We start from the raw sequence: 22986 nt of genomic DNA, 5'->3' as shown, positions 1-22986 counted from the left end.
CTGTTTTTGTCCCCTTTAAACTATTAGACATGACTTTGAAATGTTAGCTCCCAAATTGCTATCAAAGGGCTGTTTGAAAAATGTAATAATGGAAAAACTATACTGGCTGTGCTTTGCTTTGGTACATACTATGTTCTTCTGCACTGATGTTCTCCATGAGAATGAAATGCTACTATGTGGTATTTATTAGAGGATCATAGCTGAGGATACTCTATCATCTCCCCAAAGAATCATCACACACGTCATTTCTGACCTAAGTCCCAGAAGATGCTTTAGTTCCCCTGAAGAATGCTTTTACCCTTCTAAACACTACTAATCATGTAACTGTTTTGGGAGAGTGTATAGTGTTATAGTTAGGATGGAAAGCTCCAGAATTCAACTGTCCGGAACTGAATTACCTGCAGTAACACTTCGAGCAGGTTTACGTCTCAGCACTTGATTGTCCTCATCTACGTCATCTACCCTGTAGAGTTGTTGTGAAGATTATATCAAGTAATACATGAGAAGTGCTTATAAAAATGCTTAGCACATAGTAAATGATCATAAACTATAAATTAATATCATCACAATGCTTTTCCTTTGCTTTGGCTACTAGGGAGATTATAGCCAAATTGATAGCTCGACCTTAATAACTGCACAAAGACTGGGACAGACTCCTGAGGAATATAAACATTTAAAGGGTGAGGAAAGGACAAAGAGCCCTAGGAACCCGAGGGAGTATTCACAGAAACAGAGGGTGAACCAGGGGTGTGTGGCAGGGACAACCGTAGAAGAGCTACTTTGAGGAGACAAGACTGTCAGGGGTACTAATTACTACTGAGAAGAGACCCATAAACAAATCCATTAACTCTTCAGGGATCGGGACAGAAAGTAGACTGCCAGGGGCTAAAGCAAATATATCTGAATATACAATATGTCCTTTTTCGTGTTATGATACATGCATTCTCTTGCTTAATACTTAACTTTATGACGGAGCAAAGTATTATCCTCATTTTTACAGTTGAGGAAACTAGGCTTGGAGAGGATAAAAGTCTCAGAGCTCACGAACAGGGTGGTAAGGACTCCAATCTAAATTTGTCAAACATCCGAACTGTAGGCAATTCTCTCTTTAGTTTAAGAGTGGAGAAAGTGAAGTAGCTAGAGAAGAAAATAGAGATAAATGAAGGTTTCAAAAGATGGAACAAGCTTGGACATGTTAAAATATCGATGGGAAAGAACAGCAAAAGAGGTACTGATGCTGGAGAAAATGGGCATGGTCGGGGGGCAGAGCAGTAAAGCCCCTAAGAAGGCTCAGGGTGTGGGCTCCATCTTCACTGTGAAGACTTGTCTTAGAACAGCAGCCATGCTCATACCATGGCAGGCTTTTCTCCAGCTGATACAGTGTTAAAAACTTGAATTTGGATGTCCTCAGGTTGCTCTTATCAATGCCCTACAAGTCACAGAATACTCCTTACCCTACTGCTTCACCTATTTTCTACTATCCACTTGGTTTCTAAAGGCATATGACTTTCCACTCCTTGAAAGGCTCTTCCCACTATAAACAGTAAGAACAAACAAACAAAACCGAACGAGTGCAGATGTAAATATGCTTATGGCAAGAAATTGTGGGAGTTCTCATCTGAGGATTTCCATTTTCTCTGTGCAATGAAATACCAAGTCATTTGCTGAGAGGGAGAAGGAAAGTGGAAAGCTGGAGATGTCAGGAGAGTGGTGAATGCCTAAAATAACTGCTGTGAAAAATGAGAGAACTAGAAAAAATAGAATTACAGCACAATTGTGTGGGCCCGTTCGAAGTCGGTAACAATAAACTTACAGCCTTGTTACTGCCTCTGTGATTTTCTCCAGTAGCGCTCATGTAGAAAAATAAAGAGTTGAGATTCTGTCAGGCAGGTTCGATAAAAAGACAGGGAGGAATTCGACAACACTGACAAGAGAAAGGTTTAAGACTGATAACATGATGAAGAGGGAAGAAAAGACATTTAGGAAGATATGGATAAAAAAAAAATTATATGGATTGGAAATTCTGCTAAAGATAGGTTGAAAGCAGTTGATTGAAAAACGTGGAAATATAGGAAGTAGTATGTTCAGTGGTCAGCCTGAATTGATAACTTCAGAAGTAAATCAGTTCTGGGAGACAAGGAACAGAACACGGGTCATGAACCTGAGTGCTAAAGAAAAGAAGAGGTAATCATTCAGAATGAGAAGATCAATGACGTGCAAGGCCAAGGTCGTGGATGAATCACAAGAAGTAACCCAGGCAGCAGCTAAGGTAAAAAGGAAGACTAAATCTAGACCGCGGGTTCCACTGAGTAAAAAACAATGTCCCAGTGGTCTGCAAATGAAGAAGGTTATAGAGTAGGGCATCTAGATGAAATGAATGTCCCCCCAAAGGTAGGGGTTTATGTGAGTGTGGAAGTGCCAAAATCTAAGATCTAGAGAGGACATCAGTACCTTGCCCTGAAATATACAGGGTATAAACTTCTGGAGCAGAGAGCAATTCCATAGGAGATATGTGTATGTGTGTATTTATTATATTGTACATGCATGTGTCTGTAACATAGTATATATGTGTGGGTGTGAATATATATATATATTCTTTAAATATAAACATTATATGACCAAGTATAAGCAGAAGTTCAATACAGGAATGTACATATCCTACCAAATCTTCTAAGACTTTTCAACTGAAAAACTTCCCCTTAAATAAAATGATTATGCTTATATTTTGAAAAAAATAATCTGCTTCTCTTACTGTTAGCAAATAAAATTGATTAAGGCATAGCTTTGGAAAAAAAATAAAAAATAAAAAATGAATCAAACCCATGACTGTGTAGAACTTTAAGTCTAAGGCTAAAGATGGTAGAGAAGACTACTTCGTATTACTCCTACGAACTCAGCAATACCTTCTGTGGGAAGACTCCAAGCTACAAAACTGAGTTAGATATCTGTCTTACATTTTTCCACAGCACCTGGTTCTTACCTCATCAGAAAACACATCACATGTGCTGTGAGCAGCCATTACTTGCCTCTCACATCAAAGGAAAAACTAAAGGAAATTTTCTATAATTCTAGTACCTAGTACTCTGCCTATAACATAGAAAGTATATAATTAATGTTTCTGGAAAAGAAGGAGCAAAAGAGGATATTAAATAGACTGAAACCAAAGAAGGAAAAAGCTTAATCTTTTCAAACATAAAGAAAGAGAACACAAAATTTCCAATCACCAGCCATTTCTAACAGAAAATTTCTACATAAGAAGTAAATAGGTTTGGTTAACAGCAAGTCTCAATGTCCTTTCTGAATAAAGAAAAAAAACTGCATAGGGATAATGACAATTAAGTCACTGAGATTTCAATTGTTTGCCGGTTTTCTACACATCTAGAATGGAACTGACTTTGATTGCCAGAGTTAATGTCATCTTTTCCATCTCCTAAATTATTCATAAGAGGAAATAATAGAAGGCTATCTCTAGCCTGAAAAAAGTAAATCTGTTATTGTAGTTGCATGTTTTCTTGTCTTGTCTGTAATCCTCGGTTTTCCTGATACGCACCCTGAAGCTCCTTGAAGACCTGCCTTATCTCTGGTTACAGTCAGTAACCCTCACATAGTAATTAACGCTGGAAATGCTTGTGGTGTCAACTAATGTTGAAATATAAAGGGACTATACAGCACTAGCATTTAAAATAACCAGTTCAAGATGTAGCAAAAGTGACTTTAAAAATTAAGGATTAATAAATCATCAGTTTTCCAACTGAAATTAAAGATTATCATAAATCTGCAAATAAAACACCTCGGTTGAAACAATGACATCAACGCAACATATACGCAGAATTTTCTCAAAGATTTCGAGAAAAGCAGCTTGAAAGGGCGCTTCTATTTCTCAGTCTGGGTGGTGGTTAAATGGGTGTGTTCACTTTGTGAAAAGTCAATTAAAATTTCTTTACAACACAAACGTTTTAAAAAAGTAAGAAAACGCTAACTGGGGAGAAGTTCTGCAGGGATCCTGGTCTTAGGAATGGAAAGGGGGACATGCAAGGGTCACACTGAAGGGGAAAAGGGCTGAGCAGGATGGAAGGGGGTAATAAAGAGACACTCAGTTTTTTACTCTATATATTTCTCTACTGTTTGATATAAAAACTGAAAATTTTATATTATACGGTGTTTTGGCAAAGTTATCAACTATTAGGCCTTTTATATTTAAAATGAGATGTCTTCTCTCCCCCATCCCCCTGCAAGGCTCTTATTTCCAAACACCACCAGCTGAGCGTTTCACAGTTATAGAATTTCAGAGATGAAAGATAGACTGGAGATAATCTATTACTAACTTCTTATTTCCATGACAAGAACATTAAGGCCTAGGGGGGTTAAGTGATTTGTCCTTAAGTGTGGCACTTCCACACTCCCATAAACCTCTGGATTCCAGAGCTAGCAGAGACAGAGCTAGAATTTAGGTTCTTGAATTCATAAATAGTTCATTCCTTTCTTAATTTCAAGTTTCTGTTTTTTAAAGATTCTATTCCATGGAACCTATAAAAGCACTGATTGGAAGTTAATATTATTTACTGCTCAAATCCAGAGTGTTAAAAAAACTTATTGCAAATTTTACAGGTTCAAATATGGCACATGCATAATTCATATTTAAATTTGGACTCCCCTCCTTTAAAACAATTACTACAATTATTCCTTAAATACATATTTAAAAAATAATTTGACAAAATAACATCGAATCTAAATGTTTTCTACAAAAAGTAAAAATGTATTCAAAGATTCAACAGGCACATTTTAAACAGTTAGCTGCTGTATAAACCCAAAAGTAATTACTTTAGATACAATTTCTAAGCATCATTTAAATCATCTGTCTCTCACACCATGTAACTGAGAAGAGAGTGGTAACCTATGTTTCAAAATAAATCTTTAATAAATGAAGTGATCTCCTGCCTGGGGAAAGACAGAGCAGCTAAGAAAATTAGAAATGGGAAATAGTGTCATTTATCTTATGGTCAATGGTTCAGATCAGAAGCAGTTTACGTTGGATAGCAGTTTAGTGAATGAGAAGAAATGTCTTGATTAGCTATTCTGAGAAAATGAGAATTCACTCCTCAGAACTCTTACAAGTTTCACATTGCCTATAATCTACTCCAAGCAACTAAATACTGAAAAGAACAAGAAACCTAATTAATCTTTGATTGTTAAAGACTGTTCCTTTAAGAAACAACAGTTTGCTCCCAGAGACTACATTTTGTTGTTGTTAAGATCCTCAAGAAATGTATTATTTAAGAAAAAATTCTGGACTTCTTCTAAGGTCTTAAGGAAAAAAAGACAAAACTGAAGAACTGAAAGTCTACTCTGGGTTAGAAAGAAAACATGAACATTTAAATATTTTATATTACAAGATAATCTTCAATATCTTTTCAGTAAATGTGAACTCAAACATAAAAGTTGAAGCTTTTCTAAAAGGAAAAATTTTAAACAATAATGGAGAAAGAGATGAGAGATGAAGAAAGGTAACTTTCATCAAGTGTCGTGGACATCAGATTAAGATAGAGACATGGGGTCAAATCTGTCTCTGCTACTAACTGCCCCAGCAAGCCAAGGTCTCCGGACCTTCTCTTTTTTTGGCCACACTGGGTGGCTTGTGGGATCTTAGTTCCCCAACCATGGATTGAACCTGAGCCCAAGACAGTGGAAGCATCAAGCCCTAACCACTGGACCGGCAGGGAATTCCCAAGGTCTCTGGATCTTAACTGATGCCTCTGCAAAGTAAGGACACTAATTCACCAACTCATTTTATGTGCCTACTATTGTACTAAACATTGTATGACTATTATTCATAACTAGCTCATGGATCTAGCAGAACCCTCCATTGCTAAACCATATGTTGATTTGTTGAGAGGCAACTTTTATAGCCAACATTTTATTCGGCAAACTACAAAAACAAATTTGAAGTACTGGCCTTTCAACAGGTATTGACCCAAATATGACTGAACCAAAAATATTTAAATCTTAACATTTTAAGGTAGACCAAGTGGCTAAATTATCTTTAAAATCTCCCTTACAATTCAAAGAAGTTAATTAAGTATATCAATGCAAAAAGGTATGGTTTCCCATGCCTTTTAAGTGATTTAGATAAGCATTAAAAGTATTAATAAGTGTGGGTAGAAAGAATAAAAAATTAAGTTGATTCACCAGTTTACGGTCAGGTTCAAATAATTTTTTTTAGCTCTTTTTTTTTGCGGTACGCGGGCCTCTCACTGCCGTGGCCACTGCCGTGGCCTCTCCCGTTGTGGAGCACAGGCTCCGGACGCGCAGGCTCAGCAGCCATGGCTCACAGGCCCAGCCGCTCCGCGGCATGTGGGATCCTCCTGGACTGGGGCACGAACCCACGACCCCTGAATTGGCAGGCGGATTCTCAACCACTGCGCCACCAGGGAAGCCCTTTTTTAGCTCTTGAAGCAAATGAGGATGTATGGTGCAACAACAGGTGACTCATTCATGGCAAAAGAAAGTCATTTTTGTTTTACCAGTAAATTACTGTAATTATTTAAAATACTTCAACAGTTTAAACATACACAAACAATTTTATAAATTTTTATAAGTTTTATAAATGAAAAGATATATATTATGGAATTATCATTACATACTGGTAAGTTTAAGAGCAAGAATTTCATATTTTTTTATCTCTTTCTTCCCTCTCTTCCTCTTTGACTCCCATCCACATCCCCAGGTAACTCACGTTAAGTAACATGTATCTTTCCCTATTCTTCTCCACGTTCATATACTCATGAACACACACAACACAAATGGGAGGATGGATACCTGGTGTAAATCCTAAATCAACTGATATACTTTAATTCATTCTTGTCAGTGATTGCACAATATTCCAGGGTGTACACTGTACGTGGTTTATGCAAACGTTTCCTTGTTGTGTTGACAGGCATTTATGGTTACATACTAGTATTTTACTCTATGGGACAGAGTCCCAGCACTGGGGTTGCTGTGTTGAAGAAAGCTTATTTTCCATTTTAACTGATGTTGTCAGATGTCTTTACAAAAGACTATGGCAGTTCACTTTTCCACCAGTAACATTTGTATCTTTTTCCTTATATCTACACAGATATCAGACCTTTTCCATTTTTGCCAACCTGAGTTCTCAGTTACTTTAATTGTATTTCCCAAAATGCTAGCTAGTTTGAGCACCTGGACATTTGGATTTGCACTTTTTGTGAAATGCCTATTATAGTCTTTGCCCATTTTTCCATTGGGTTGTCTATTTCTTGTTAATTTCTAAGAGCTAGAAATAGTGCTGATACTAACTTTTGATCATCTGCATTCCAATTTTTGTCCCAAATGGGTACTTTAAATATTAAACTTTGCCTGTGGTTTCCTTTTTGTCTTTTTCTTTTAAAGCTTTTTGTTTCTCTGTCTTGGCTAAGATTACCCCAACCTCTAGAACAGCACTGTCCAACAGAACTTTCAGCAATGGTGAAAATGTTCTATATCTGTACCATCCAATATAGTAGTCACTAACTACCTGTATGGCTAGTAAGACTGAGGAACTGAATTTTAATTAATTTAAATGTAAACATGTGGCCACTATATTGGACAACTCAGTCCAGAACTTAGCTACTCACAGTGTAGTCCATGAACTGGCTCAGGCCAGGAGCACTAATACAGTCCGGGAGGTGTGCCAACAGTGAACAGTCTCAGGCCCCATCCCAGAACTACTGTGTCAGTTTTCATCTTAACAAGATCCCCAGGTGACTCGTATTTACATTAAAGTTTGAGAAGCACTACTAATCATCTAAATTAGGGAGTCTCAAAACTTTTTTGGGCCATGGACCCCACTGGCAATCTGGTGATACTTGTGAACCCCTTCTGAGACTAAGGTCTCTAAAATCAAAAATTAAAATACACAGAATTGCAAAGGAAACAAATTACAGCTGACTCTTGAACAACAGGTTTGAACCGTGCAGATCCACTTACATGCAGATGTTTTTCAATAATAAATACTACAGTACTACACGATCCATGGTTGGTTGAATCCACAGATGCACAGTTGCTGATAGGGAGGGCTGACTAGAAGTTACAGGCAGATTTTTTCAACTGCGCAGAGGGTCAGCACCTCATGTTGTTCAGGGGTTAATTGTATACTGCAATAAAACTACTGAAATATTTTTTAAAGTTATACATGTCCTTTTTTATTAATGCACTAAAGATAAGATCCAGTGAGGGGTCTACAACTACACTGAAGTTGAAGTAGTGATGAGCATAATCTCTAAAGATACCTGCAATAACTACACTGTGATATGGAAATACCTGAATTCTAATGCTGACAGAGTCATCGGCAGTGACAGTCCTACTGTGGTTTTTGTATTTACCTGTAATTGAAGGAAATGCTAAATTTCAGTAAGAAATGAAAATAATGTTTTCCCCATTCCACCTGGAGGCTTGTGGACCCTGAGTTAAGAATCTGCATGATTACTGAAGTAATGGCCTAGATTTCCTTCTAAAAATTTTAATCCAACTGGAATTAATATGTGTATATGGTATGGAATGTGAGGACCAACTTTTTTTTTAACGGATGAATAACATCCAGTTGTGCTAGGACCCTTATACTAAAAAAACACTCTTGGGACTTCCCTAGTGGCTCAGTGGTTAAGAGTCCACCTGCCAATGCAGGGGACACTGGTTTGAGCCCTGGTCCGGGGGGATCCCACATGCCACGGAGCAATGAAGCCCATGCACTACAACTACTGAGCCTGAGCTCTAGAGTCCGTGAGCCACAACTACTGAACCCATGTGCCACAACTACTGAGGCCTGCGTGCCTGGAGCCCGTGCTCCGTAACGGGAGAAGCCACCGCAATGAGAAGCTCGCGCACTGAAATGAAGAGTAGCCCCCGCTCACTGCAACTAGAGAAAGCCCGTACGCAAACAAAAATATAAATAATTTAATTAAAAAAAAAAACCCAAACCAAACAAACAAAAAACACTCTTTTTCAACTGAATTGAACGACCACTATTGTGGTATATAATTAGACCTGTTTCTATACTTTGTTCTACTGATATTTGTTTCTCTGCCAATATCACATTTAGTTGACCTCAGTAGTTCTGAAGTATATACTGGGATCTTGGTAGGCCTAGCATCTCAGCTTTCCACACCTTTCACATTTTTTCCCCCCACATTTTTCTTGGCAATTTCAGAACATTTGTTTTATTCACATAAACTAAAATCATTTATCCAATCCCAATCCTTGTATGGCATTTCTCTCCTCCACCAAAACATCAAACATAGAAAATAACAAAATTATTGGGATATAATTTAACTTATAATATAAATAATATAAATAAGTGCATCTATTATATATTTTATTTATAATATAAATATATAAATAACTGCATTTAATTAATACATTAACAGTATATATTAATATTAACATATGAACACACATAATATATTTAGTATATATTAATATGTAGCATATATTAATAACAGTATATATTATTAATATATTATTGTATATAACAGTATATACTAATATATTAATAATAATATAGATAATATAAATTACTGCTTTTATTATACATTGTTTATTCAGAATATAAATAATTGCATTTAATTAATATATTAACAGTGGAAAAATTGCTATTTTTATGACTTTGTCTCCTTTCTGAGATATAGTGCTTCCAGGTACAACAGTAAGATTTAATCATTTTCTTCATATAAGTCCATTACTTTCCCCATGAATTAAGTATTTTCCCCCAAGTCCATCTCTAGCAGTTATTACTCTAAACCTAGAGAAATGCTATTGGTCAATTACACATTTATCCTGCATTCAGTCACAATATCAGATTTCTACATTAATTTTAGCTGGTTTTTAAACTAACAGAAAAAAAATTTTAACCTCCTTTCAAATTTTTACATGCATAGTTTTTTTCTTCTTAGTGCAGATGCTAGGTCCCTCCAAGACCATGTTAGGTAATAATGAGCAACTCAGTCTGTGTCTGGTTCCTGATTTTTACAGAAAAAGGTTTTACTGTTTTGCCATTTAGGATAAAGTTTTTGCGGGCTTTTTTAAGTAAATATTTTTAAGTCTCTTTATTTGGAATGGTCACTGAATTTTAACATCCTTTATCATTTAATGATACAATTACATGGTTATTCACCTTAAACTTGCTGATGTAATGGATAATCCTTTCTGTCCTAGAATATACTTTACTTAGTCGTAAAGTATTATTCTTTTGATACAATGCTAGAATTCATTTTTGAACATTTAGTTTTTGCATCTTTAGCAGTAAGTAAAATTAGCTGATAGATTTGTTTTCTTTTGCTTTTGTACTATCCTTCTCAGAGCTTTCCATCTTTTTCAATACTAGTTTCGTAGAGTTTATTTAACTGGAATCAGCTGTGCTTATAGAAATCAACTGTAAACCTATCAGGGTAATCCATCTGTGAACCTGGTAACTTCATCAACAGTACATCTTTACTCACTCTGTAATACCTCTATGGTAATCGTTCTATTCAAGTTCTCCACTTCTGCTAATTTTAGTAATCTATATTTCATTGGGACATTTTTTTCAGTTTTCAAGCTTTTCACAGAGCCACATGCAATATTAATGTCCAATAATTCCAAACTCCTTATTTTGACTGTTCTCTTTTCTAAGATGACTACTAAATGTCTTTATTTTTCATCTTTCTCTTTAATAATAAAGGCACTTTAAGGCGATACATCTTCCTCTGGCCCAGCTTTAAATGTGTCTAAAAGATTTTGATATAGAATGTTCTCATTTTAATTGCTTTCTTGTTTTCACTTCCTCTATGATCTAAAAGATATGTTTCTCTTCTTTTTGTTTCTTCTTTGATCTAAAAAATGTTTCTTAATTTCTAAATTTTTTCCGCTCACCTTTTAATTATCACTACTAAATTAGGATAAAAATAGGGACTACAAAATCTTTACTTAAAAATTTATTATTTTACTATGTGGTCAAGTGTATACATGATAGTTCTGTCAACTTTTCATTGACATTTTATTTATTCATTTATTTATTTTTTGGCCACCCTGTGTGGCTGGTGGGATCTTAGTTCGCCAACCAGGGATTGAACCAGGGCCCATGGCAGTGAAAGCACAGAGTCCTAACCATGGGACCACCAGGGAATTCCCTTCATTGACATTTAAAAAAAAAGTTATTCCCTGGTCAAGGAATGTTAAGCTCTATACATAGCAACTAAATCAAAATTATTGATTGAATCAATTCTTCTAGCCCTGACTTATTTTTATGTCTATTAAATCTATCCAATTCTGTAGAAAGTACATTATAAACTTTCCCCCCATCATTACACTTTCATTAAGTTCTCCTTGTTTTCCTAAAACTCTTTTCTTTATAATTACTATGTTCCTTGATACGTAGAAGTTTATGTCTCTAAAATCACCTTTCATTATTGTTTTCTGTTACCCTGTTTTGTGGTTCTAATCTTATATTACTATTACATTCTTGTTCTTTTTTCATAACTGTTAGTCCATCCCTTTAATTTTCAATCTTTATCAATATGCATTAAGCATATTCCTTATAGATAAATAGAAATGAGTGTGGTTTTACAGTCAATATGGCAGACTCTTTCAATGGAATACTTTATTTTTCAGCTTTCTGGAGGCAAAGGAGACTTTATCCACCTTATCTGGAGTGGGAGGGGCAGGGAGTCCTATAGATTTTTACAGGTTAAGCTCTGTCAACAATCTGTTCTGGTCTTGCTTAGGGCTTTCTCATACTGTGCCCAGGCTTTCACTCAGGCCAGGGGAGAAAAACCCCAAACATGGTAGCTTATTTCTAAGATGGCCTCTACCAATTTCTTCCCTTGTATATGGCAAGATATTCCCTGACTGAAGACTATTCCTTTTAATGCTCTGCTTGACTAAGAGAACATGATGATGTTGCTGGGACTTTAAAGTTAAGTCCTAAGAAGACTTTCAGCTTTGGCCTGGGTTTCTTTATGCTTGAACACTTACTCTGGAGACCAACTGCTAGGTCCTGAGGCTGCCACATTGAAGGATGCCTAAACTAGTCACATGGAGAAGCCAGCTGGAGAGTGATCTGGCCCCAAACATGTGAATGAAGAATTCCGATGACTCCAGCCTCAGACAGGTAAGAAATATCCAGCTGAGCCTATCAATATTCAGAGCTGTGACAGATAAAAATTAAGTCACGAAGTTTTTAGTGTGGTTTGTTATGCAGCAATACATAACTGGAACATTAGCTTTCCCAAAGCCCCAGACTTCAGTCAGGTCTAGCCACCTCCTAGCCCTAATGCGAGCTTGGCTAAGAAGAGGCAGATCATTGGAATTGGAAAAAAAAGGAAAAATGAAATGCATTTAGGGTGTCATCTCTTTCAAATATGCCTCAATAGCAAGGCTTATTCTTTCCGTAGTTTACGTTGACTATGTCATGTAACTTCAAAGTGTTACAATAAGTAGGAGTTTATTTAGGTTTGAGTTTGGCATGGCTATACCCAGTAGTATGATGACTCAATTTTGACACTATTTTTCTCTATTTGAGCTGTGAAACCTTTATTCATACAGTGACCTATGGTAATATCTGGCCATTATTTGGCTGAAATGCCTATTTTACATATCAGGTTGATGGCTGTTTTTAAAATTATTTTTTGTGCTGCTAATGCCATGACAAAATTAAATGCAAACATAGGCATGAATGTCATGGGGATAATACTCCAGTATAAATTATTTATTCAGATGATCCAGCATATACAGCTATTAATTACTTTTTTATATCGATAAAGAAATTAAATTGTAAAGTTAAAATGATAAAAAAAAAACCCTCTTAGACACTCCAAATTATGTCTGTAGAATCTGGATTGAGATGTGTATAGCAAGAGAACAAAGTGTTCATAGTGTACCCAGATTGAAGCTACAGTACTTGGTAAGGTCCCTCATGAGTTGTTTTCCCTTCCCAAAATATGATGATATACCATCCTGGCCCCTAGGTTCAAAATTTCATCTCAAGACCTAATAATCCCCTCAAAATCTGTCCCTGAAATAAATTAACAATGCCACTGGATTTCTTTAAGATTATAAACACAGTGGCAGATGGGGAAAAAAAAAGGCCACATTACTCTTTAAAAATTTTTTCCACTTACAGCCATGTATAAAACAATCAGTTAAAGGAGGCTTCTCCCCGATAACATCCTATTTTAAACTGCCTTCATTATAGCTTTCCCATGAACTGTTCCCTCCTCATGAACTTTTATCTTTAAGTCATTTACATAATTCGTAAAAATACAACAAGTTTATAAAGAAGCAACAGGTTTCAGATGTATACGTAAGAAATGGGTTTTAGAACCTCCAAGTAGTAATACTACAGCTAGTGTTATTCTAATTATTATATTCGTGGATGTTATAAATACATTAAAATATTAATTATTATAATATATAAAATTAAAAATATGAAATTTAATTAAGAATATAAAGTGTTTTTGTACCTCAATAAGTAAACAACAACAAAGGAGATTTGTGTTCATGGTCCATGAACCTGCCACATTAGAATCCTAGGTTATTTATTAAAATTGAGATTCTTAGGTCCGTCTCAAACCAAAACCAGAACCTATGAAAGTATCCAGGAATCTAAGTTTTAAGCAGAGCTTACTCAACTTAAATGTAATATAGAGAGGCAAAACTATTATTGTTTACTAATGAATTTGTCAGATACCCAAAAATAATTACAACTGATGAGTATCATCATAACATGTATCTTATAAAGGAATTTTAAATTCATCAGTTGGGCAGGATAAAAAAGAAACTTCAGAAAACAAATAGTTAATGATGCCCTGAAATTAAAAAACCCGACTAACAAGTATGTGTCATTAATGAAATACTTCATTTTCATTCAAATAAAATTAACAGGATTATTCATGTATGAATACTTAAGATGAGCCTCAAGGTAATTTTGCAGAATTTTTCTCAATAAATGTAACTATGTTTCCTAAACAAGGAAGTTTTCTTAAACAAAACACTCTTCTTGCTTCCTAGTTACCAAAGTTCTCATAAGAGAAAAGTATTTCACCATTTCCTCATGAAACTTAATGGCTCTAAGTACAGACTCATTAATGCCCTATATAATATTGTTAACATTTCTTTCTTTTGAAAAGAAGCATTCTGAAATAACTCTACAATAGCACAACAGCTGCACATAGCTTAGCTACATGTACTGGACCAAAATTCTGACCTGTTACAAAGAGATTTCATAAATAGGAAATAAACGTATAGCAATTATGAAAACACTAAGTACCATACACAAGCTCATGTATGAAATACAGCTCAAAATATGCTATAATTAGACTATGTTACTGATGCTTATAAAAAAACTCTCAACTTGGAAGTAAAAGATGAGCCCTATTTTCCAGGGTTAGTATCCAGATATTATTTCCAAATAACTAAAGGTGTGGAAAAAAATAACGAAAGAAAATTCCAGAAATCTACTAAAATTGGCACTTCAGGAAGAGTGACTTCTTTTTTAAAGGTCAAAAATCACATTTTATTACATTTCATGTAATAGATATTGAACAAATCAGTTTTTCACTTCATATCTGCCATGAACTAGCAGCTTATATGAATAAAGGCACAATTAACTGTGTACTTGTGGGGCTTTAACATCTCTGAATGCTTTTGTTAGGTGTAATTATGAAAATCAGTGTAATAACTGAGACACCTTTGATCTGAAGACTACATGTTTTGCCAGAAAAGTTTCAATTTTTAAAAATTCTATCTCCCAGTTATAGATCTACTAAATTTTATTAAAAAAACATAGTATTTGATTGATTTAAGGCAATGGATATGAAATAAGGAATATAAATGAAAATAAGGTAACAATGTAACACTTTGGCCTCTAGGTCAAAAATGACAAGATGTTTTGAGTAGCCCAAAACCAGTTACAGAAATAAATGGATATATGCTGCCACCATGTGGTAAAAAAAAACAAACATTAAGTTCATTTTTGGAAAAGACAAAACTCAATCCAACAGTCTTGGTAAAGCGGAAAGTTTTTTTTCCTAACTCCCAGTTTTAAAACTCAGAGACATAACTAACAAATATCTTAGTTTCTCTTAGTAACCCACATGGAATTGCCATGATGCTGCCATTTTTGAGGCATTTATATTTGTTGGCTCTTGCCTCCTCTTTTAAGTTTCCTATTAATTTACTACTTGTTCTATAAAATAGTAGTACCATCTTGTATTTGTCCTGAGTTTATCCCCTTGCAAGCCAATCCTCACCTGACGTGATTTTATGATTTTGTGATTCTATGAACTTCAATCACATTTTCCCCAGCTGTTGGTGTTCATTTGACACATACTAATCTTTATATGTCCTCAGATAGTAAACTCAGCTGCCCAAATATCAGATCTTACTTTCCAAACTCTGAACTTTATGGCTATATCAGGAATTCAATAATTATTAATAGGTAAGTAGTGCAAACAACCAAAATTACAATGTTCAAAGCTGTACATTTTGTTCAAGGTCTAGTGATGTATTTTATTTTGCTTTTAATATTTTTCTTCATAATGCCTAACGAGTCATCACCCATATCAGTACAAAGTTAAACATGTTGAGAAAAAAGATTCTCCAATGAAGCTAAGATTCTTTTTAGAGAAAACAGAGGATTTCAAAGCTAAATATTTTACATGCACAGACTGGATTTTCTCTTCCTTCACCTGTGTTTAAAACAAAATTGTAAGGTGATTCCACTTCTGGTGATGGTTCCAAGTTCCCATCTGACCAACCCTACTGCAGATACAACTTCAAATTTTGGGCAAAATATACAACAACCACCTGAAGGCACAGGAAAGTGACCAAAGTCAGGCAGATTCTGGAGGGATGTCTTCTACAAGAGGAAGAAGGGAACAGCATTGGGTAAATTTCCTGGTCTCTCTCTCTCTTTTTAAAATGCCTTTTAGCTGGAAGGCAGGCCTACTATGTGCCAAGTTGGATGATAAAGGTAAAACAGAATATCCTTCATCTTTCTAGCTTGAAGAACCAGAAAACAAAAGTTTGGGGCAACTCAGCTGCTCTAAAATGAGGAGGGAATTCTAGAGACAGCCAGAAAAGGGGCACTCTGAGTTCTGCGGATAATCTCTGCCAGATCTCTGGCTCACCTCTGAACAACACATGTGTAGGACAGACCCAAGCAGTCCTACTAAGGCCAAAAAAACCTAACTGAAATTTGAGCTGCTGCCCAAGAGACAGAGCATGCTATCTGAGTACAAACCATTTAAATTCCTGCTAAAACAAAAGCATCAGCACTGCCAAAATGCAGTCTCCACAACCTAACAGTTGCAATGTTAAGATCTAAATTTACTCAGATTTAAATTATCAATTTAAAGTTACTCAACCTTTGAAGAAACAGGAAAATGTGACCCATCCTTAAAAGAAAAGACAATCAACAGAGACAAACTCTGAGGTGACTCAGATTTTGGAATTAGCAGACAAGGTAAAGCAGAGATTTTAACTATTCTCAGGGGTGTAAAGGAAAATGTGCTTATAATGAATACACAAATAGCAGAGAAATAAAAACTATAATAACCAAATGGAAATCTAGAAGTGAAAAATCTGACTATTAAATTTTACACAAGAAAAACAAAAAAGTATGTCCACACAAAAGCCAATGTTCAAATGTTTGTAGCAGCTTCATTTATGATGTCTCCAAAGTGGAAATAACTCACATGCCCATCAACTGGAGGATGGATATATCCATACAATTAAATATTACCCAACAATAAAAAGGAACTACTGATACATTAAAAAGAAAACAGTCTGGCAATTTCTCATAAATTAAATATGACCAGTGGATGGATAGATGGACAGGTATGTGATTAAGATAAGTATAGTGATATGCTAATGGCAGAAATTAGGTGACAGGTATACTGGTGTTCATTGTAAAATTTTTTCTAGTTACCTATGCTCAAAAACTTTCATAATAAAACAGAAAAAAAATATAGTCTCTAGGGTTGGTGACCAATTTTGAATATGCTGATTTGGGGATCATAAACTGAGAGGTTACATAAAAGAAAACACACAGGTTATAATCAGTCTACTAATCTTCTGCTATCTTCCTCCAATTTGCCTTACTAGCGTAGTACTCTACCACTCAGAAAAACTTTGCTATCTGCAAACTCGAGATTTTACTTTGTGCTTCCTTTCCAATATAATGTTTACTGTTTGTTCCCCTGTACTCCTTTTTTTAAAATTTAATTTTATTATTTTTAAAATATTTATTTACTTATTTGGCTGCATCGGGTCTTAGTTGTGGCGTGCAGGATCTTTAGTTGCAGCACGTGAGCTCTTTGTTGCAGCATGTGGGATCTAGTTTCCTGACCAGGGATTGAACCTGGGCCCCCTGCATTGCGAGTATGGAGTCTTAGCCACTGGACCACCAGGGAAGTCCCTCCCTGCGCTCCTTTTATAAATTTATTTATTTTATTTATTTTTGGCTGTGTTGGGTGTTTGTTGCTGCACACAGGCTTTCTCTAGTTGCGGTGAGCAGGGGCTACTCTTCGTCGCAGTGCATGGGCTTCTCATTGCGGTGGCTTCTTCTCGTTGTGGAGCATGGGCTCTAGGCGCACGGGCTTCAGTAGTTGCGGCATGCAGGCTCAGTAGTTGTGGCGCACAGGTTTAGTTGCTCCGCGGCATGTGGGACCTTCCCGGACCAGGGATCGAACTTGTGTCCCCTGCACTGGCAGGCGGATTCTCAACCACTGCGCCACCAGGGAAGCCCCCTGCGCTCCTTTTAAAACATAAATTCCATGAGGCCAGAGATCTCTGTTTTGTTCACTGAGGTATTCCACGCACCTAGAACAATGCTTGCCACATAATCAAGGTATAGTGAATTATTTATTGAATAAATTTTATTCTCACAATAATGGCCATGTGAGTGAGGCAGATGTTACATATTCTCATCCCTATTTTACAGATGGGGACTGCAGGGAGGGGTAGTAAAGACGAAGTTTTTTATCCAAGATCATCACACCATCGCTGAGTTGCAGAGATGAAACTCAAACTAGTATCTCTGAATTCCCCAGATACCAGAGCAGTAAATAATTTAACAAACCATTTCAAAAAATAACCCCCCACAATATATTGCTAATAAATTTCTTTTAATATTTGATATTAACATTTACTTACTATATCCTTATAAAAAGGTCCTAGCTGGTGACTTTTCATTCAAAACTTTTCAGTCTATATTTTCTGAGTGTTGGGCAAGTTGACCTGTACTAGGCCCTTGACAGAGCAGAAGAATCTAACTTTAAGGGCGGCTTTAATACAAAAGTAATTCTATTATGTCTAAATCATATTCTCTGAGTTTCTAAGATCTTTTATTATGGAGATAAGGTATTACTTTTCTTTCTTTCCTGAATGTGATTCAGTTCCCTCTTTATATTAAGTTCAGGAAAAGGTTTAAGACAGAAGATTATATTTTCAGCTGAGAGGTGGTAAACCTTTAAGAAGCAAACTTGCACATGGAAAGGTTCTATGATGGCTAATTTTTTATGCAACTTGGCTAGGCTATGGTACCCAAATATTCAGTCAAACATTATTTTACATGTTTCTGTGAAGGCATTTTTTAGATGAGATTAACGTTTAAATCAGCAGACTCTGAGTAAAGCAGTTTACCTTCCATAACGTGGTGGGCCTCATCCAATCAGCTGAGGCCTCACTAGAACTAAGACTGACCTCCCCTGAGCAAGAAGGAATTCTGTCAGCAGACTGCCTTTGGATTCAAACTGCAACCCTCCCTTGAATCTCCAAGCCTGCCAGCCTACCCCATTAGAGTTTGGATTCGCCAAGCTTCCACAATCACAAGAGCCAATTCCCTAAAATATACGTCTCTCCATATATATTTACATATCCTGTTAGCTTTGTTTCTCTGGAGAACCCTAACACAAGTTCACAAACAAAACCGCTTCTGTGTTCAAGAGGTATTCACACACTAAAAACACTCAGGAACTCTATGAGTGAAACCAGTGTTAATTTTCTATGCTTTCATGTCAATAAAATACTAAAGGTATTAGTAAGGTTGAAACAAACTAAAATCTGGGATACAATGCCATTACTGACCCTTGAGAGTAGAAAGACTTGCTTTACCACACAGTAAAAATATGTCACATACTAATGATAATTTTAGAGATCCAAGCCTTCTTTTTTTTGGTCCAAAGAATACTTTGTTCAGGAGAAAGTACTCTTAGAATCCCCAAATGTCAAAAGTGATTAAAATAGAGGTGGTTTGGGCTTCCCTGGTGGCGCAGTGGTTGAGAGTCCGCCTGCCGATGCACGGGACGTGGGTTTGTGCCCCGGTCTGGGAGGATCCCACATGCCGCGGAGTGGCTGGGCCCGTGAGCCATGGCTGCTGAGCCTGCGCGTCCGGAGCCTGTGCTCCGCAACGGGAAAAGGCCACAACAGTGAGAGGCCCGCGTACTGCAAAAAAAAAAGAAAAAGAGGTTGTTTGATAGAAACATAGAAAGCTCCTCCAGTCCTCCCTCTAAAAAATAAGTCCCTGAGGGACGCTGACGTACCATAAGGTGCTGCAGAACTAAGCCTGAAAACTTATCTGCCTTGTCTCTAACGAACCCTGTGCCACACCGCCACCGCTGCTGCCACCACCATCGCCATCCTGGGCATTCTACAGAGACAATGGAGATTAAATGATTTGCTCGAGGCTGAAAAATTAGTAGCCAAACTGAGGTCTTCTTTGTCCTTTATTATTTTGACTTTAGATGTAAATTTTTTAAAAGTTAAGAGCTATTTTTCTAAATGTGCAAAGCAGTTTACCTGCACAATATGGCAGGTTAGCAGCAGAAAAAAGCCACCATAATAGACCCCTGTGGTAGGGTTCACATCAGCACATCGGCCTCTCTGGCATCGCTCCTGATGACTTACTTCAATGCTCCTATGAGCAGATGGAAGCTGAGTCTTCATTTGCTTGTAATACTGGCTCTATAATGACCGAAGTAGATTCCATCCAGCACTAACAGTGCAGCAAATCAGAGCATCAAAATATAAATTAAATCATAATTGTTTATTTCTGGATAACAGATCTTTGGTAAAAGTTGCCCTTGAAATAGGACACAAAATAGTTATTTATAGGCAACCTTGCTAAAAATCACATTTTTACTCTGAAACAGAATTGTGAGCAATTCAATGAAGTAAATGGGACAAATAGTATTATTTTCTTCATTTGACAGAGCAGGAAACATTGAATGACTTGTTCAAGGTCACACAAAGAATGAGTGTCAAGATATCATCTAAGGTATAACTCCAACCTACTAGAATTTGAACTCTGGAAGGGCAGGCACTGTCTCTCTCGTACTCACTGCTGCCAGCACCTAGCACAGCACCAGGCATCAGTGGAGTGGATGCTAATATTAGTGCATGTGCTCTGAACAGGTATTACGAGAGCTAACTGTATTGGATGAAGAGGCAAAATGACTTATAAATGGACAAGGGCTCCCTTTCTTATCACCAACAGGGTGGATCTATAATGAAGAACTGAGAATGAAATGAGATACAACAACAAAACACTCAGCCGGGGATTTACGGCCAATATCATGGACGTACCCTGCCAAGATAAGATGGCTATTTCCAGTCTCACCTCCTTCCCACTACTTATGAAGAATCACAGCAGTCAGCATCCCCAAGTTCCATTCTTCTTTTACTGATTTTTATATTCCCTATCACAAATCTTAAGGACCTCTTGGAGCTTCTTCACACCAGGGATCAAAATTATACAAACCTCAGTCAGTTGTTTCAGCTGACCCTTGTTTTCACTTAATTCTTCGGCTAGGTCTTTCTTTTTCACTTGTAGTTCAGAGATTTCCTTTCTTAATGGATTCACTAGTTCATGGAACCGAATCTTTGAAAAAAAAATCAAATTAATAAGCAGTCTCGAGACCCAAATTACAATTAAAATTTGCTAATTAACAGCACTCTCAATTATCAGTACTACAAGGAAAAGTATTAAGATAATAAAGGAAAGTGTTAAGGAGTTTCAGATTATATGCCTGTACACTAAAGTTCTGTTTGTACAAAAATGATACAAGACGGTCTTTAATTGTCCCTGACCACTAATACTTCATTAAGTCTTAGTGTTCAATTAAGTCCCCTCAAGGCCCAGATTATCTGTAACTCCCCACCTGTGACACGGTCTCTCTTTCCTCTCTTCTATCAGTCCTCCATGTTCTCCTTACTCCTTACCTCCCACTACTGCTCACTCCACACTATCCGCTTGTTATTTCCTCAACACATCAAGTGTTCCAGAGTTTTGCTCTTGCTCTTTCCTCTGATGGAAAAGCTCTTCTCACATATAAATGTACGGCTCATGCTTTCACTCCCTTCTGGTCTCTGACCAGACGTCACCCTATCAGTAAAACCCTCCCTGACTTCCCTAACCAGATTCTTCTGGGGGCCGCGCCACCTGTGGGATCTTAGTTCACCGACCAGGGATCGAACCCGGTCCCTTGGCAGTGAGAGCACGGAGTCCTAACCACTCGACTGCCAGGGAAGTCCTTCCCCTACGCTGATTTAAAATAGCATCCTCACTCTTCATTCCTGCTCTTTTCTCCATAGCATTTAGGACAAACGTTCTACATATTTTAATTTGTTGTGTGTGTTGCTCCATTGGAATGTAAGCTCTGTGAGGACAGGAATTTTTGTCTGGTTTGTGCACTGCTCTGTCTCCCATGCCTAAATATAGGAAAAGCCTACACCCCAGGCTCTTGGTGAAATCTACTTATTACCACCGCTGTGGAAGGGATAATCAGGATGAATCAGGAGGTATTTTCATGTCACTGTTCCATTCAGTTGGACCTCTCTTCCCACTCATAATTCTCTCAGGGGAATTTGCCTGCCCTAACTTAGTAAAGTGTTCCAACTAACAAGCTCCTACAAAACTAAGCTATCAGCAAATTAGGAGAGGACAATTAGGGACTATTTATTGTATAGGCATACAATCTGAAACTCCTTAATGTATTGCTGTATTGCAGGAGTACCATATTTGGTAAGAGGCAAGTCCTAAGGCTAGTAATTGACACAATGAACCTGTGTATAATTAACTAGTTAGGATGGTACTGTCTGAAAACAAAAGATAAGACAAGGAACATTAACAGATCAGAGAACAAAAATATGTATGCCTGCCACTAATGGGATACTTTCCATCTACAGTGGATAAAGCCTCAATGACAGCACTTGAGATATTTAATTGGTTTTGGACAGTACTTTGGGCAGAACAATTATGTTCAAGCTATGTTAAATAAAAAGCTGGACAAAAAACAGTACTCCGTTTTATAGGAAATCATTAATCTGGAAGCCTTATCCAAATGAGAACCAAGAGTAGCAACCACCACAGCAAAAAGAACTGATAATATTTATTATGTGTTTACTATGTTCTAAGCACTGTGTTAAGCATTTTACATACAAATTCATAGTTAATCTTCACAATTACCTCAACAGAAAGTTGCTGTTATTATTATTCTTTTTTAATTGAAGCATAGTGGATTTACAATGCTGTGTTAGTTTCTACTATACAGCAAGGTGATTCAGTTATACATATAAATATTCTTTTTCAGATTCTTTTTCATCACAGATTATGACAAGCTATTGAATAAATGGCACTGTTATTATTATTAACCCTTTTACAGATGAAAAAAATCAAGCCTCTTAGGGTGAAATGACCTCTATATATCACAAACTTGCAGTTTGTGTGAGATGTGTGCTCTTGAGAGCCCTGGTCCCACCCTGCCACTCTGAGACCATTTCAGGAAATCAATGGGACCAAAACTATTTTCCTAGTAATACTAAGATTTTTTGCCTGTTTTACTCTTAATCTTATGCCCATTAAGTGTCTGCCGGTGGCTACATGATGTGTGATGATATCATTGCCCTTAAGGCTAATGAAGTGTGTACTTGTGTATTCCTGTATTGTAAAAATTTCTC

The 22986-nt window shown here is 36.7% G+C and overlaps 1 protein-coding gene across 5 annotated transcripts in view; it reads right to left on the bottom strand.

The window, feature by feature from the left end:
* The window catches only part of PIBF1 (progesterone immunomodulatory binding factor 1), a 212087-nt gene that overhangs the window by 169343 nt on the left and 19758 nt on the right, over window positions 1-22986 (bottom strand). For all 5 annotated transcript variants that reach the window (XR_004346695.1, XM_032611460.1, XM_032611461.1 and 2 more), the window contains one exon: window positions 20789-20908. Coding sequence is in view for 4 of the 5 variants with exons in the window: in XM_032611460.1 (XP_032467351.1) it covers window positions 20789-20908 (120 nt within the window). In the remaining variant the exon portion in view is untranslated. The remainder of the gene's footprint in view (window positions 1-20788; window positions 20909-22986) is intronic.

The sequence above is a fragment of the Phocoena sinus genome, chromosome 18 (genome assembly GCF_008692025.1).
Source record: "Phocoena sinus isolate mPhoSin1 chromosome 18, mPhoSin1.pri, whole genome shotgun sequence".
Taxonomy (NCBI): domain Eukaryota; kingdom Metazoa; phylum Chordata; class Mammalia; order Artiodactyla; family Phocoenidae; genus Phocoena; species Phocoena sinus.
This window is presented reverse-complemented; position numbering and strand designations above follow the sequence as displayed.